Source organism: Megalops cyprinoides, chromosome 7, assembly GCF_013368585.1.
Source record: "Megalops cyprinoides isolate fMegCyp1 chromosome 7, fMegCyp1.pri, whole genome shotgun sequence".
NCBI lineage: Eukaryota > Metazoa > Chordata > Actinopteri > Elopiformes > Megalopidae > Megalops > Megalops cyprinoides.
Window position 1 is genome coordinate 12,992,052 of NC_050589.1, and position 18,389 is coordinate 13,010,440.

Below are 18,389 nucleotides of genomic sequence, written 5' to 3' on the forward strand. Positions count from 1 at the left end.
AACATACAACACACTGAACAGCAGCAAAGAAGTGTCCAGCTGTTACAACACCCACTGTTGATGCTGGGTGGCGACATCAGTCAAAATGTCAGTGGGATCTTTTGCCATTACACATAGACATTTTAATTAGATTATATACAACAGCCCTTATGCTGAATAATGGAGATCGGCAAATAGCCTACAATAGACTACAGTGCATCTATTGTGGTGAGGCAAACCTGATTTTTTTTCCTACGGAGGATGTGTTTTACATTCACAGAGACACAAAGCGAGAAAGGCTGTGTAGGAGAAAGCGTTGCGTTGTTCTCTCCCCCTCATGTCAGTTTCTGTCTGCACTTTGATGATCTGCTTTGCAAAAACGGCATCCTGGGACTGAATACCACATGAGCCCGCTGCCCCGGATCCGTGTACTGTCAGTGCGACAGCTGCTTAAGCGGTTTCCGCTGAAAAACGGGAGCGAAAACGCAAACAATCTGGAGGTGTGAAAGCCGACGTCCACAGCTGGTGGGAGGAGACTGCTGCGGAAATCACGTGACTTTGCTGGGGAACTGTTCACCGCAGACCTGGGGTGAAAAAAATCCCCTTGAACTTTGGGAAATTTTCACTTAGCAGGCCGTGGTTTTCGCATAAAAATAGATTATGTTACAGTGAACAAGGCAGATGTTTCTGATATGTGTAAAAATGTGTCATATTACATGTATTTTAGTCATAGACACTTTCAAATATGCAGTTTAATGCATAAAATTGTAAAATATACAAAAATGTTATTTGACCAGACATGCCATATTATAGAGGAACACTAACATTCATTGTACAAATATTAAGGAGGACAAAGGGGGACATTTTGTTTTATTATTTATGTTTCCATGTGTGATTGCATAAGGTATCATATGATTTTATTCAAATATTATAAATCATAGATCATTGATAGATCATTTCTTTGTTTATCCGTGTCATATGTATTTAAGTTATATATGGTAATCTACATATGATATGAGATGGATTAATACTGATCTATGAAAGTGACAAACCTATTATTATTATTATTACCTATTATAGAAAAGAAAAGAAAATACAAACCAACACAAATTATGTAAAAATAATAATAATAATAATAAATTAATTAAAAAGCATGTCAGAAACAAGACATTTTTATTGAGATTCATGATTTGGGAAGTAAATTGATTTCTACAGCGCTAGAGACACCTAGAGTACAAACATTGAAATTCAAGTAGTAGAATTAAAAAAGTGTAATGAGGTGCATAGACCTCTAGGGGGAAGCAGAGGAGTATGAGAAGTTCATTGTGCTGGCTCACAGACCAAAAAGGCATCTATTAGTTATTGTCTTTTCAATAGTATATTATTATTAAAGTATATTATTGCTTACTATTAACCTTTTTTACAGCCAGCTGATGCAACAGGCCATCAAGTGTAAAAACAGTTGGAGATGTTATGAATGGGTAACAGACACATCAGATGCAGGCACATTGTTTTGTTTTGTTTTTTTTTTTTTTTTTTGGCACGTGCTGCTGACAGGTAAACATAACAAGGTGAATTGCTGTTGCTATTATTTACTTGAGCAGGAGCATGCCAATCACTTCTTTAGTGGTTAGACCAGTGGTCAGCACAACAGTTTTGGTCGTTTTACAGGTATAACAGTCTATACTTTGCTGTACAATGGCGTACAATGACCATAGTTTTGTATGATGATATTTGTTTTAACTGGAACTTGCTAGCCTGCATTTTAGAGTCCTGTGTCTCCCACTGACTGACAGCAAAAAAAGAATGAACTGATCTAAATGCAACAACCCACTGCTGTGGCTCCAGGAGCTTTTGAAGCCCAGAAGGCAGAGCTTTTCCAAGAACTGGAGAGTCGGTAAATGCACCTTGGCTATCTTGGATTAGGAGGTCTGCTTTATGCCGCTTGTAGGTGTATTTGTTTTGTTTTCTTACACTCACACATTACTCAGGTTATGCTTCCTATCTCTTTATAGCTGTTAATAGCTTCTTTTCAAGCCAGAGGTAGCTTGGCCGGATCATAAAAGACAAATCAGAACATGTGTTTATGTTTAGCCTTTGTGCATATGCTCTAATCTAGAGAAAATGGCAGGAAAGGCAGAAAATGGCATAACAAGGCCGCATTTATACAACCAGCGTCACAGTGCTATGACCAGTCCTATATGGAGGACAGAAGATTTCACTGTCCTGACTACCAGGGGAAGATCATTCCACCACATGGGCCTCGGTACAGACAGGGGGCAGGACTGGGGCCTCCAGAGCCAGAGCTACAGTGCATCTGAGGCGTGGGAGCGTAAGGGAGTGTTACCACACTGTGCTGTGCTGGCCTCAACCTTGTGCAGGGCACATGAGCAGGCACAGAGCATGTTTATAACCAGACTTCATGTGGCTGTAGGCCTTCACCAGCAAGAGGTAGGCTGTCCTCAGTCTGTCTCAGAGATCCAAGCTCCTTCATCACCCTGGCAACTGGAAACTGGAAAACTGGCAGTTTCATCTGCGTAAAACTGCTCAGGTATCACGCCCCTATAATCCACAGCCTCCAACAGATTTTTCAGCTCCACCCATCCTTCCATGGTGTCCTGGGGCCTGGCCTGCCTACCGGGCTGTGGGCCATGCCTGTGGCCTCACTGATTGCCTCTAAATATTGAGACATTTGTCCAGATCTCAAAATATTCTGCTGCCAGCATTTCTTTCTGAGATTCATACAACAGTTGTGCTGATCATATGTGAGATTTCTTAGCTTTAGGAGCTGTCTGTGCTGAATTATGTAACTGAAGAGCAGACGGCTGGACAGCAACCAACACAGTCACAGTCTCTTCATGACCTCAGCTTGAAACCCAGCCATGTTTTGTTTATGTGTAATTAACAGTTTCAACAGAAGGGTATTACTGCTGGAGGGTTAAGCCCCATGAGGCCCAAACTCTTATTGTGTCTAAGGAATACTAGGATTCTTTTAAAATCTTTGTTTTTCTTTTGGGAAGAGCCAGCTATGAAAGCCATGAAAATAGAATCTGTGCTCAAAGTGTCTGAAAAGACTTCACTGTGTTCAACATCTCTAATAGAAAAATGGTCAACGGGGTACACTGCCACAACTGTCAGGTCAAAGTTTTATAGTTTGGTTGGTTTTGAATACCTGACTTTATTTGTAACACAACATAATGTATTGTAAATGAAACCAATGTGTCAAAACCATTGTTGACTGTAAATGTAATGATAAATTTACACTCCATGCTTTGCTCAGTTTTTGTATTCTGGATATACAACACTATTATTTGTACTTTGTGACTCCCCAAATCTTATGTATACATAAACAGTCTGTGGTTTTATGGTTTTTCCTCACGAGTGTGGAAGGCTTGGGGAAGTTCCTCACACTCTATCAGAAACCGCAAAGGCTAGTGACTGTAATGGAATTTGATTTTATCTTGGTCGGCTGCCATGGAAGCCTGGATACTAAGGGGCACTGACTGAAACTCTCTGGGGCATTGTGTTAAAGCCATGCAGGGTAACTGAAGCTTTAAGCTGCAGTCCCCTCCTCTTCCCCTCCTCTCCTGACACGGCAGCCTTGGCGGAGGGTGCAAGTGAGACCAGGCCTGAGGTGCTGTGGCCTCCCTCACCAATCTCTGATTGGGGCAGGGGGGGGGTGACAGGACCTGATGGGGTGTGACGGGAGAGGGAGACAGGGATCATATTTAATTCAGCAGCTGTGGTTCCTTTTTTCTCATTGGCTTTTAACACTCATTTTTCTTTCAGTGTCATCTATAGATAACTGCACCAGTCCCTTCTCTGGAAACAGTTCCACAGTCTGGCCTGTAATATGCAGCCCTGCTTGCTGACTGACTCCTCGATCCTGTGCTGGAAACTAGTTTTTTCTTATTTATTATTGTACAGTGTATTCTGCAGTAAATTCCTTGAACAGAAGCTCTGTAGCATCCACTGTGTGGAATGCTGTGTGGATGGACTGCAGTCTGTGGAACCTGTATCTGTGTCTGTTCATTACGTAACATCAGGATCTCTCCTTCCCAACTGCGGCCATGTGCTCCATATTGACATTTCTTAGTTGTCATGACAACACTTTCAGTAGCCTGTTCTCCACATGAGTGCAGAGTCCCTGCTTTGCTGGGACAGATTTGGGCATGAAACAGCCAACACAAATGGGACCAGGATGCAGTTCCAATTTTGAGATGGCTTCACCAGAGCAGGCTTGTTGGTGGGTAATGACCTGTAATAAGGGCTATACATGGTGCCATTATGTTGTTGCATACTGTTATATTGGTGTAAGGTGTGTTGTAAATCTGTGATCTAATATAACTACGAGCATGCACAGAACCTGGACAGTGTAAAAATTCCTACTGGTGAAATATCTCTGAGTTCAGACAGCTTTCAATCACGTGTGGTTTGTTGAAGAGAGTAAATGATGATCACCACATGCAAGCACACTGTGCACTGCAAGGCAAGAAAAATACAGAGAATTGTTGCATACTGAATTTCTTCATATCTCACATGACCCTCCCCCATGATGGTCCACCCACAGTTTAAGAACAAAGAGACTGAAAAACCCAACCACCATCCCAACACAAGACCAGTGGTGATTGTTATGCTAATGAAAAATGGTAGCCTGTAGACCAAACCTCCTGTAGACCTCCATCCCCCCAATCCTCTTAACTCCATGCTCCCATATTCACTGGCGCAAACTGATGGTTGTCAGCCTAGTACACTACCTCCCTCCCTCTCTTTCCCCCTCTCTCTCTCACTTCCTTTTACCCTCCCTCTATCTCTTTCTCTCTCTTGCAGGTCTCTGGATCCATGAATATAGCAACATGCAGCAAGAGCAGAGCCTTTAACTCCCTCAGACATGTATTATTAAAGAAAAATCAATCTCTTCTATTTGACCTCTTTTTGGGTCAAAACCATGCAGTGAAATTCTGGGTGGTTGCTTCAATCCCTGGCCAATAGAGCAATGAAGGAATGAGAGCCACTGCAGTTTTTTCCTCATGCAAATAACAAACATGAGATGCAAAATCTCTCAAGAACAGATTTTGTCCCAAATTCTTTTTTTTCTGTATATCAGCTCACTGTTTTAAATTCTAAAGATTCATAACGGATTTATCTGGACCTTTCATTCAGTTTTCTCATGCCTGGTTTATGCATAGTTTTGCGCAGATACATTTACTCAGTGCTTCCTCAGAGCTGTGTTACATTTTAAAACACATATGACTGTGAGAGTCATTTTTTCCACACACATGCATGCACGCACACACACACAAACACACAATAACTGAAACGATACTTCAGAGAGATCACTCCACTTTTTTTCCTTCTTTTGTTGTACCATGTATACAGCTGTATGATATATTGATTTACATGTTATTCAGTTTTTTTGAGTAAATGTTTTTTCATCATATTCAATACAGTTAGTGCATAAATAAAAACAGCAGTAGCTGCAGATGTGCCTCTAATGAACCTGCTCTTCAGTGTTGTGGATGGCAAGGTCATTTAGGAATGAAAATATTCCTCTGAATGGAACAGTAAGCAATTTTCTGCCAGTTTTCTGTCAGTGAAGCCGCATGGCACATTAAACACAGCAGTCAATCAAATGTGTTCACAAGGGTCTATAGGATGCCATGTCAGGGAAAAATGCTGGAATGAACCAGGTTAGGAAAACAGCACTGAATGTTCCACACACAGCTTTAGACACTGAAAACAACAGCTGCCCCAAGGCATTGTGGGAAGCAGCCCATGGGTTTGGGGGCATTACCAGGAGCTAAAGCGTTAAGCCCCAAATGACCTTCCTCCACACTCTTCCATGCGTTCCTTTTTTGCTCTGAAATGTTTTATTCATATTTTATTCATGTTTTATTCAGATTTTCTTTCCTTTCACTTCGGCCACGTGTGACGTCTCTGCCGCTTTCAGGGAAGGCTCCGCAGGGCCGTAATGGAGAGGGGGAGGGATCAGGAACAAGCTGCAGAGAAGTGCAAACCCACGTTGTGCAGGTTCACTCCGGTCAGCACAGCTCAAAGATGCTGCGGCTGAAAAATTCATTTCTTCTCTTTGAGAGTTCCTGTTTCACAAGGTCCCGTTGGGACGAGAGTAAACTGCACAGAACCTGGCTACCGCGCTACCGGGTCCAAACAGAACATATGCAGCAGAATGTAGCCACACACATGGATTACCTATACGCAGAAGCATGTCAGCTGTTCATGCTTCATTAAGCAGATATGACTGAAGCAGTGTACCTTTGAAACGTAACACTACACTGTAACTGTGTTTCTTTAAGTTTGTGGAAATGATGACTCTTGTTTTAAAGTCCTGCTGGTCTTACACTTTTGAAGGTCAATGTCTTTGTTTCAACAGTGAACAATTATTCACTTCACTCAGCTGGTGATGTGATGGCAGACCAGCCTCTGTGAGCAGTCCTCTGGGGTTGGCTGAGCTGCTGTATTAATGATCAGTAGTGTTGCAGTTGATTTGCTTTGCAAACAAAGGGCGCAGTTCTTTTCATACACCTATTTCCTTTTTAGTGCAGCTGGCTGCTACTCACATCCTGTCAAGCAAAAAAGTCAATTCTGCAACTGTCCCAGAGACTGAATAATTAATCAATAAATCTTATTTTATTTGATATCATGCACATGAGTCATGACAGTGCAGTTTCTGGATCAGCATGCACATAGCCATGACCTACATACAGCCATGCTGTAAGATGTGCCAGTAGGTCAGGCCCCCAAGAGCCCAGGGCCACATAAGGGAGATAAGGGAGAACAACCCTTATTTACTGAATATTTCAGAAACAGAGCCTCACAGAACCACAGAGACCCTCAGGGGGAGCAGGGTTCCTACGGGTGGGGTGGGCGGGGATGGGGGAGACGGGGGGGACGGGGACGGGGGGCAGGACAAGGATCCTCAGGGGGAGCAGGCTCTTTGAGGTTTAGAGAGGCTGACTGCTGTGCCACACTGCTGCCTAATGAGCTCTGCTCCATGGAGAGATACCCCCAGTCTGACCCTGTAACACTGGCATAGAGGACACTGGTGGCCCCTGGGGTGGAGAAAGCCAGGCCAGCGTTTCTGTAACGTTGGAGCAATGTGACATCACCTTTGAACAAAGAGGTACAAAAAACAACAGCATTTGGGGGGGGGGGGGTTGATAAGTGATATCACCCACTCTCAAATTCAGTTGTCTGGAATTATGTGGAAAACTCAACAAAGGGATGAAGTCAAAGGTGACAGGCTCTGCTGTGTCCTCTCCCTGTCACCGCCCTCTCTCCCCTCTCTCTCTCTCTCTCTCTCTCTCTCCCCTCTCTCCCTCTCTCTCTCTCCCTCTCTCTCCCTCTCTCCCCTCTCTCTCTCCCTCTCCCTCTCCCTCTGTCTCTCTCTCTCTCTCTCTCTCTCTCTCTCTCTCTCTCTCTCTCTCTCTCTCTCACTGCTCTGTTTCTTACTCACTGCTGTCTCACTGCTTGTTCTTCCTCTCAGAAATGCTATCTCCTTGTTACCTCACTCGCTCTCCCTCCTCTCCTCGTCCCTCTCTCTTGTCCTCGGTTCACACAGCCGGCATCTGCGCGGGCCACCGAACTGCAGAACAGCACGATCGTGTGCATGTTCCAGTTTGTCCTCCTCTTCCATGTCTGCATGCTGTCCAACTCAACCTGCATGCAGCCGGAGAGGGGAGCTTGAGGGTGCCAGTGAAGGTCTCAGGCTTTCAGAACAGGATCCAAATGAAGACACAGAGATGTTACATTACCTGGCAGTAGAACCAGCAACCTTTCGGTCACAAGCCAAATTTTTTCAAACACAACATCAATTAGGCACAGGCCGCACTAATAGCAAGATGTACACGTCAGATATATGTGGTATCAGAAGGTAGGCAGGGCTGGAGAATGAGTGCCATGTTATATGTCAGTCTTAATCTGAGCCCTGCAGATGAATGTAGTGACAGGCTGTAGGGTGCTCTGCAGCTGCCTCATCTGTATATGTCACTCCAGGGAGGATCTGTGTGTGTGTATGCATGTGTGTGAATGCGTGTGAGTGTGAGTGTGTGTGTGTGTGTGTGTGTGTGTTCACTTTCCCTCTCCTCTCTCTCCCTCAGTGCCTGCTCAGGAGTCCCAGGGCTATCAGTGAGTCACTCCCTGCTGCGTAGTCGCTGGTCTCCTGTATTTTGCAGAGTGTCTTTTTACGCTTCATGTTCTGGTGTGATGTCATTGTGCTGCCGTTGTCTGTCTGTGCGCGTGCGTGTGCACGTGCGCGTGCACGTGTGCACTTAGCATGTCGTTTACATTCTGCAGGTTGGGGTTTTGTGTGGTTGTGTCAGATTGCCCTCTACGTTCAGGAATAACAGAGGTGACACTGGCATTTCTGTGCATTTGAGTGCCTGTCTCCTCCATCTTCCTGTCAGGCAGTCACAGGGGGGGCAGAGATATACACAGCCTTCACTCAGAGGCATACGTGTGCTAAAGTCACTAATAAGCACTGAAGTGCACGTGCCAACACATGTGTCTGCCAGCTGCCCTCCGTAACACACGGTCAGCGTGTTCATCTGTGTCACAAAGCCGTGTGATGCAGGGGCGCACCGTACAGCATGAGAGTGCTGAGAAAAGGAGAGGTTGGGGGGGCGGGGGGGAGAGAGACAGAGAGAAGCAACAGTAATTGAAGCACGTGTTGCTGACAGCTGCCCCGCAACACATCCACATACTCTAACCTGCATTCCAAAACACACGCTCTGCGCGGACAGAGGGGAAAGCACTCGGCCGCGATGCGATCGCGTGCGCGCGGTGCGTCTGAGCGCGCTCCGTGACTTGGCCTGCTTTCAAAAGGACCCCTGACTGATGCGCTGTGCTGTTTGCTGCTGCAGAAGAGCAGCGTGAGAGGGAGAGGAAGAGAGAGAGAGAGAGAGAGAGAGAGAGTGAGAGAGAGCACCCAGAGGACGGAGAAAAAGGGAGAAAAGGGAGCAAATAAGTAAATAAATAAATAATTGGTGTGCTCCCACTGACAGTCACGTACTCTTATTCTTTTATTAAACCCGGGCAGCAGACAGCCCACAGAGGAGCCTCCTCCCCTCTCCCCGTCCGCTGACCGGATTGGCCGGCTGGCAGTGGCCAGCGGCCAATGGGTGAGGGGCATTTCAACAGGGCGAATATGTAGGAGAAGGGGGGCGGAGACACCGAGGTACGCTCTGGCACAGGAGGAGAGAGAGAGACTGTGCAGACAGTCCCTACGCTGTCGCATCCACACACGCACGCAGCAGACGGCTGTTTATTCGGGCACAGCCTGCACCCTGCTCCCGGCAGGCTCTATGCCAGCGCTCCCCTGTGCACCCCCCCTTCCCCCCGGATCCTGTGCCTCTCGCTCTGGGCTCGGCTGTGCGGGGATCACAGAGACCCCCGGTGTCTGCCGCTTGTCGGAATGGGCTGCCAGCTCTCCGCACTGCTGGAGGACGACGGGACAGTGGTGAGTGCTTGCAGGGGTCGTCCTGGGGGGTACAGAGGGGTGCGTGTAGCCTTCAAATATGTGCTGTTCTGGGGGATGGTGGCCTTGCTGTTGCTGTATGGATGGTATATATGACACTTTACAGTATGTGTGCCTGTGTGTATATGTATGTGGTTGAGGGGACTGGTGCTGCATAGCTGGTCCACACAAGTGTACCAGCTATGCTTCCACTGGGGCATTGTGCCTGTGTGTGTGTGTGTGTGTGTGTGTGTGTCTGTGTGATTGTGTGTGTGTGTGTTTGCGTGTGTCTGTGTGATTGTGTGTGTGTGTGATTGTGTGCGTGTTCCATCCGCAGGCATGTTCATGCGTGTGCTTGCAGTCATGTGACTCGAGGTGAAGATAACTCACCGTGACGGAGGCAGCTCTGCCTTGCCGCTTGTCCTCCCTCTCTCCCCCCCCTGCTGGGGCCTGGGGGCTGGGGGGTACCCCATGAGCTACTGCAGGCCAGGCAGGCTGCTTTACCCCCCAGCCTATGTCCTGCTGTCCTGAAAAGCTCTGGTCTGGAGCGCAGCAGTGAGGCTTTCTGTGCAGATATTGCGTATCTTATAATAAATAGCTGCGGACATATTCATTTGAAACTGGGTTAAGCATTATAGCACTAACCATTCCACGGTGTAAATAATTCATGTGAACAAATAAAGACAACTAAGACCCTGCTCACAGTGCTCTGAACTGTAAGATTGCATAGTGGATGCATGTGAGAGAAAATAGCCTATCAGCTGGTAATGGTCAAGCTTTTGTCCAAAACAAGAATGTGGCTTTTTAAAACTCAACTGGACCTGAACAACAACAGATTTATACTAGCAGCCCTACTGGACAGGAGCGGAGGACAGTGTCCACCTGTGTTAACCAATGAAAGGTGCTCCCGTGCAGCGTTAGCATTGCTCTCCTCGGTTCAGCTGGGCACAGCGCAGCCGTTGGACGGGCCGGAGGGTGCCCTGTGTCTGTGAGGTGGTGTTTAATTCGGGTTAGCGGAGGAGTCACTCATACTCCCTCAGCTGCTGCTGGGAGCTAATCGGGGCGGACAACTACTCCCACTCCCTCTCTAGAGCTGATGAAACAACCATGAACAGCAAATGCCACACTGATAGACACAGACAGACATTGCCAAGCATGCAGGTTCTGCCTTCGGTTAACCGCTTGGTGCCTTGGCCCAAAAGGCCGTTTCCACCTGTTTTTACTGTTCTTAAAGTCTATAAACATCAAAAGTGCACACTGTAGAGAAACTGTTCAAAGCTCAGTGTGAAGGATACTATTGGCACGTTAAGGCTGAGTGCCAGAGCGTGCACTTGCGTGCTGGCATTCATTGTCTGCACGTAATGTACACACTTCATACTGCAACTGTAACATTATTTCATTTTACATTTCAGTTCAGCTCGGGAGGATTTTTATAGCAGTTCCCCAATATCATACGTGCAAAGTGTTTGGTGCAGGAAATCAAATTCCAACAGGGTTTTCCCCAAAACATACATTTTTCCAAAAAGTCACACAAAGCAACTTACATGGGTTATAATTCTTAATTCTTATAATTCTTAATTCTCATTTTATACAGCTATAAATGTACAGATTTGGCATTTTCTGGATAATGTTTTTAGCACACCAAATGGTTTATAAAATAGGGCTTTCTTCAAATGACATTTGTTTCACAGAAATGAAAGGGGAGTCAATTTTATGCTGTTGTAATTCCTTTTTTACTGTACTGTAATTTGCAGTACATTGTATACCCAAATGCCAAAGTCACACTGAATTCTCAAACATCTTGCGCTGATACTGATCACTTAGGAATTCACAGATGATTATTCATTATTCATTATGATACTGTAAACTGATATAATATGGTTAAATAAAGGTTAAATATAAATAAAAATGAAATATCACTTTCACCAGACGCCCTTCATCCATCACCTTTGATGACTGACAGTTTCCTCTTGTGCCAAAGCTGGAAGCAGTTTCTGTCTGGTATGAGGCACAGCAGGACATCACATTGATCACACTTCCAAGGGGTTTTGTTCTGCACCTTTGAAAGCACGCGGAAGGCACACAGCTTCCTCCCTGTCGACGCCTTCTGGGCAGGGAGTAAAGAGGCAGGGTCCATGGTTGGTCCATAGGGTTACAGTGTTCATGTGCGGGAACCTTCTGCAGCTTCGCAGGCTTCTGCAGCTGGGCAGGGTCGTGCGGCGCGGCATCCTGCCCTGCTGCTCTCCCAGGTTGAAAGGTCATAAGTTGCTGCACAAGCTCCTCCCTGAACTATTAATAAAGTCAAGGGTCTGGTCCCCTTCTGAGTGGCCACCTCCATGTACAAGATGTAGGCATTGACAAATGCAGTATAAACAAAATGATAAAAAAAGTGTTTTATACCACCTGGTAGTCTGTGAAATTGGTGAGGTGAAATTGTTATATGCATTCACTGCAGTCGGGACTTGTATGTTGCGTTTAGACCAGGAGCCATCTGGGTTCTTGATCTGTTGGATCACTGTTTCCCTGGTGTATGCTGGCTAAATGGTGGAGAGCACCGTGACCTCACATGTCCATCCATTCGACATAGAACAGCTCTCCTTCCCTGAGCCACCGGATCACCCCCCCCTCGCTGCTTGCTTGGGCATGGCATTCTGTGTTCCTCTCAGGAATCGCGGGCAGCTTTCCTTTATAGTGCCAAAGACCCCAATACGCAAATGATACAGGTCGACAGTAGTGGACCATGCTAATAAGAAAACCCACGTACTTGTTCATCTCTATCACTGTCAGTGGGGACCAATCAGTGTGGCCAGGCTAGTGGAGGGATGAGGGAGGAGTATACTTGCCCCCTTTCTTGGTCTACATAACAGTGAGGAGCATAACATAACCAGGATTGGATGGTCACTTTAATTTTTGTATTAAATACGGAATGTGTCTACATTAGCATCTGTTGTTGTTACTAAACCATCTTTGCTATTCCAGATAACTGCAATCAGAAATTCTTTCATTTTTAGGATATAAATAAAAGGAGAAAAAGTATACAGTAGATGAAAACAACATTTCATAAACAGTATCTTACAGACATTTTCAACCATATTTTCCCATGTCCACCATTTTTCTCAAATACATATTTTTGGTTTCCATTACTGTGTGTTATTTTTCATAATGAGTAGTATATTTATTACACGATTCTGTGTATCAATCCATCCATCTCTCAGTCTGTTCTCTCTGTGGTTATTACAGATCCTGTGACTCTTTTTACAAAGATTGTGGGGTCCCCAGGTGCCCCGGATAAATTCTAAATCAGCCTTTTTCAGCCTGGCTGCCTAGTAACCCCCCAGTGTAACTAGCTAAATAACTCCCTCCCTCTCTGCCTCAGCTGATGTCTGGATGTGTGGCAAGCATTCTGGTGCAAAATGCTGCCAAGAATCACCCAGGCAGGCGCTACACATTAGTGGTGGTTGAGGTGCCCTGCCTTCACTGTAAAGTGCTTTGAGAACTGTGAAAGGCACTATATGAATGTATTCCATTTTTTATTTTTTTATTATTGTTACACATATATCCAGCTATGGTGTATACTGTATATAGGCATTTAAAATGCGTGCATCATTGTTTACTGCAGAGTTACAGTGCAGTAAAAATAATTTAAAAGTTGTTCTGTGTCTTCATTTTTGAGCAATGGTCCATTTTCTCAGGCTATGGACCTTTAATCTGTTTCCTTCAGTATAATGATTTCTGGATGTCGTACATTAAAGTATAAAATGAAATTGTGTAAATAACCAGTTAATGCTAAACATACCTGACACTTTTTATGGGAGCAGCGAATTTCCTCCATTAGCTTGATAATTTTTCTGCATACACAAGATAGACAGGACTCGACAGCCTACTATTTGATAAAAAGATTATGTGGAAAAATTGATTGTGATATCAAAATTTCAGTTTGGTCAAGATTCCACAGTGATTATGCAGTTTTATATATGGGCCAATTTCATCCCACTACATTCATGTGGAAATGCTGTGGCTGGTTCATCATCTGCTTCGACCGATGACAACAAGAGTGGGAGCAGCTGGATGATCCAGCTTCTCCTAAACATCCAGCACTACCCCGTTCCGCAGATTGCAGTGAGATGTACTTGGGGACTGTTGACATTGAGGGGGCACCTAGTAAGGATGACCAGAGAGAGGAGGTGGATTGGTACACAGCAAAATGCAGATACCTCTTGATAAGGATGCTTGAAATAAACCTGAGCAAAAATGGACAGAATGTAAAAAAAACATACGATTGCGTTTTCACTGAGCCATGCTCGTGCAGTCTCTAGCTAGATCTGCAAACGCACCAAACCCTGGAGCTTTGCGATGTATGAGCAGCAGGAGTCATTGAAGGGTAAGCATTTGGATGTGTTTGCTCTGTGAGAGAGCCGTGAGGACACCCTCAGCCACAGCGGCAGGGTTTGTCTATTTATGATTCATTGCAGCCTTGTTTCAGAAGCAGGAATGTGAGCCATGGTGCGGCAGGAGTGTCAGCACACTTTCACACCAACGACAAATGGCAATATTGTAACGTAACTTCACATGCAGTCAACCGGCATCTCAAACGATCTGAATTTCATATTCAGGTTCACATCATTTCAGAACAGGAAAAAACGGTGAAGTGCATTTAAAGTTTGCGTTTCTAGTCCACATGCTGCTGCAAGGCTAGCTCTGCCTTCACATGGCCGATCGTGTCTTTGCCGCAAAAGAGGAAGGAGCCTTTGGCTCTGATGCGGTTTCCTCGATAACAAAGCTCTGCTTTTATGTGCCCTCAGGTCAGTGGACAGGACCTGGCCCACGTCAGCCACCGTGACGCGCTGCGCATCCTGCACAGCTATGAACAGCCAATCACACTGCAACTAGAGGGGTGGAGGGGCCGGTACCACCAATCACGGCAGACCTCCGACTGCAGCACCCAAACTGAGCGGTCATGGGACGCTCTCCGAGGCCTGGGGGTGATGGCGGGCTCCACCTCCAGGTTGAATGCTTACACCAACAGGTATGCAGCCTGTGCCTCGCCAAGGGCCTCCAGGCCTTCATGTCATCAGGTGTGTGGTCCCCTCCTGGGGCCAGTGTATAGGGCAGAAATGGTGCAGTATGATAATATTAAGTGTCCCCTTGAGAGATTTGAAGGGTGCATACATGAGTTGAGCAGGAATCAGACAGGATTATTCTAAATATGAGAGATGTACAATCCTAAAGTATGTTTATGGTAACAATGGCACTGTATCCATTGCATCTACATGGAATAATTTATAGTGTGTTGTTCCAGTCAACCTATATCAACAGACAGAACACTGTTGTCATGCTGTATGTGTTCCAGTCTGATCCAGTTCAATTAAATCCCAGATCCAATCTGCAGCGATGCTGAGGTAATATTGTGCATGGTGTTGAAGGCTGTGATCATGTATGCACGTGGAGATAGATGTATGTGAAAAATTTTCCGTGTGACCGTGTGTTCCCCAGACCGTGCTGCAACCATATTGCCCTGTCACGTGATCACTACAGAGCCAGTGAGTACCTTCCCAGTATCCCCTTGGACAGAGACAGCATGGACGAACTGGCTTTGCAGGTGAGTCCTCCCTGTATGTGGCAGTGTCCATGGGTCATGACATGTGTAAGGGTCTACGTGAGGGAAGCGGGCCCAGAGGAAATGAGGCAAAGCAAACATGAATGAAAAACATCAAAATGTTGGAAAAGACAGACATCCTTACACGCACCAGAAGGACTGAACTCCCTGTTCCCTCACGTAAGTCTAATGAACTTTAAGTCCGTTCTCTGGACGCAGGCCCTGCACAAAGGCGAGTGCAGGTGCAGTGGCTGCATCCACTCCCTCACATCCTGTCCCAGCCTGTGGCCAGAGGCCTCTCCACGCCCTAAATCAGGAGCACCATTTGGCTGGAGGCACCCAACTGGCACGAAACACCCCTGGCCGTGTTGCCGTGATGGTAAAGAATCATTTTGTGTGAAATTTGTGTTGGGAAGGTAAGCGAAGAAGCAGTTATCCCACACAGGGGCTGAACTGAAAGGTATCTTCCCACTTCACAGCTACACAGCCCCCTGGGGAGGTTTTGGAATCTCAGCAATAATAATAAGTACCACAACAATAACATGTTTTATTTTTAATATGTACTAACAACTCATTAATCCAGACATGTTGAGACCTGAATTCACACTGTATCCATGTGATAATTATAGCTGTTACCCAAGCATACACACACACACACACACACACACACATTGCGCTGTGAGGTCCTCTCAGAGGCAGTGTGCTGTAGGCTTGCAGGTGTGAATGAAACTGGCTTTCAGTATGAGAATGTGCTGCAAAAAGTGAAAAGAGAAAAAAACACTTGTTTTGTGCAGATGTAGGGGTTCGGCCTCGCTGTGGGAACGGAGCCGTGAAATCTGAGATCATCATGGAAAGGTTTCCTCATCCCCACTGTGCCGTAGTAGCAGGGTCAGAGCAGCAAGCACAGAAAGAAACATACAGCTACTATGCAACTCATACAACTTTTCAGCTTTTCTTGGGCTATGCATGTGTCACACGTTTGGGATTTTGAGAACTGGTATCAAAATTAATAAATTATTGCCTATGGGGTGCTGAAATTTGAATAATTTGAACAGTATACTGTAATACAGATGACATTGTTTGGTCTAGTGAAGCCCAGGTCATCTTTTGACTGGATGGATTGATGTAACATTGAAGACCATCTACCCCTTTCCCCCTCTTCTCCAGGAGGCTGAGCTGTCCAGCTACGTCCCCAAACAACGGAGCTGTCTGATTGGATGCTGCAATGCAAACACTGAGGAGCCCAGCAGCTTCCTGAGCCAGGTAAACCACCTGCCCACTGCCCTCTGGAATGGTTGACGTAGTAACAGATCTTTGTGTGACCAATGTCCCACTGGACACCCCAATCTACACATCATAACTGCCAGCCTCACACACAGCCAGAATGTATTTATAGTGTTGAGACTGGGCGTTCAGACAGAACTCTGAAATCTGTTCCAGAGCATACACAAATATGAACTTATTTTATGACTGTACATTGGTTGACAAAACATGAGTTTGTTTGGAACAGTTTGTTTATTTGTGGGGAATTATAATGTGAGATTTCAGTCCTTTGGGATTATTTGCTAGAGAAAACTTTTGTAGCCTGATGAAGGTTCGTAGCCAAGGTGCTGGTAGTGTGTCGCTGGTTCTAAAGTGTTTAAAAAACACAGAGTGGTTGGTAAATAAAGGCTTTTTAAGACAGTCTACTGAAAAAGTACCACTAAATTACACTCTCAAACAGGCAACAGCACTGTTTGGGATTCTGGCTCAAAGTATGCTGCCTTAGCAGAAGTATTTTCTGCTTTTAATGTTAACTCTGTTCTGCTGGATGGCTGCAGCCTGCTGCAGTATTATCTGCTCACTCCTCTGTGTAGCTCAGCAGGTTTGTCTCTGTGTGTCTCTGTGCTCCAGACTGAGGATGATGAACCTGTGCTGGAGAAGCCAATGGGATACCTGCCCCTCCTCCACGAGCTGGACAGCGGACTGGGCTGCACCGATGGCAGCTTCCACCAAGGGGAGCTGTCAGGGGTGGAGACAGAGGAGGGGGTGGAGGAGCCAGTGTCGACCCCGCCCGAACCCACCAGCCGCGCTGGATCACCTTCCTCCGAGTCACTCATTTCCTCTGAGCTCAGCGACTCAGGATTCTACAGTGTCAGCACAGGCGAATTCCTCCACTTCCAGAGGCTGCTGGAAAAGAAGCTCCGCCTCTACCGGGCCAGGGGGATCTCCAGGGACCAGAGAGATGGGCTCAAAGCATGCTGGGATTTGGAGTCCATCCCTGAGGTACTGACTTGCCAGCCCCAGAGCGGGCAGGCCCCTGATGCCAGCACAGCCAGCATGAGTCACCTCTGCCCGATGGGTATGTCCTTGGTCCAGCTCAGGAGGGCAGGAAGCCCACGTCTTGGCAGGTACAACTCGGGTTCCATCTTTTCTCCACCACCTGGCCCTTCCAGCTGCAGTACCCCTTCCTGCCTGCGGAGGGGGATGCTGCAGCACCAGAACTCCTCCATGGAATTCCTGCACCGCTCTGGCCCACTTATGGACAGGCGGCGAGCCAGCCACCCTGTGTCACCCACCTACTGCAGAGCCGCAGGGCTCCAGCAGAGGGAGCTTTCCATAGATTTCCCAGAGAAGGGACCACTACTCCAGACCCGCCAAACAGGCTGCAGGGCTGTACCCCAGCAACAGGGATCTACAGAGGGCTGCCAAGACTTTTTACCCAGAGAGCTTTGCTTCAAAGAGGATGGTGGTGAGAAACAGGAGCAAATCTTCAGCAAGGAAAATCTACCAGTAGGGAAGGAAAGGCAGGGGGAGAGGGACCAGCACTGCCACACCCTTCACTTCCCTCAAGATGTCCACGAAACCTGGCCTAAATCAGCCAGCCATGCTGGCCAGAGGGGGGCACCCTACAGCACAATGAACGGTCACTCTGCCAGCACTGGGAAGTGTCAGAGCGGCCATTCCCGCATGGTGCGCAACCAGCTGCTGAAAGCCCGGGCCTCCCGGCTGGCAGACGAGCTCAGCGAGGCGACCACGGATGAGGAGGCACGGGTGGAGGTGAAGACGGGCCGCTACTGGAGCAAAGCAGAGCGCCGGCGCCACCTGCTGCTGGCCCGGGAGCAGCGGCAGCGGCGGCTGGCCCGCGGGGGGCCCAGCGGTGGTGCGGAGGGCGGGGCCGTTGGCGGGGCTGGCTGCAGCATGGTGCTAGAGCTCAGCCAGCGTAAGCTGACCCGTCTGCGGAACCGCAAACTGCTAGATGACTGGACCACCCTGGAGGAGCTTCTGACACATGGAACCAGGGCAGGGAGCAGCGAGGGGATCCTCTGCCCCAGCCCCCTGCTGGCCGTCACCACCGTGTAG

The 18,389-nt window shown here is 46.9% G+C and overlaps 1 protein-coding gene across 1 annotated transcript; it reads left to right on the top strand.

Moving 5' to 3' along the window:
- Positions 1-9,204: 9,204 nt before the first annotated feature.
- Positions 9,205-18,389, top strand: LOC118780328. The gene is made up of 5 exons (XM_036532764.1): positions 9,205-9,454; positions 14,254-14,477; positions 14,945-15,050; positions 16,215-16,310; positions 16,941-18,389. The coding sequence occupies exons 1-5, from the start codon at positions 9,410-9,412 to the stop codon at positions 18,387-18,389; spliced, it is 1,920 nt and encodes a 639-aa protein (XP_036388657.1). The 5' UTR covers positions 9,205-9,409.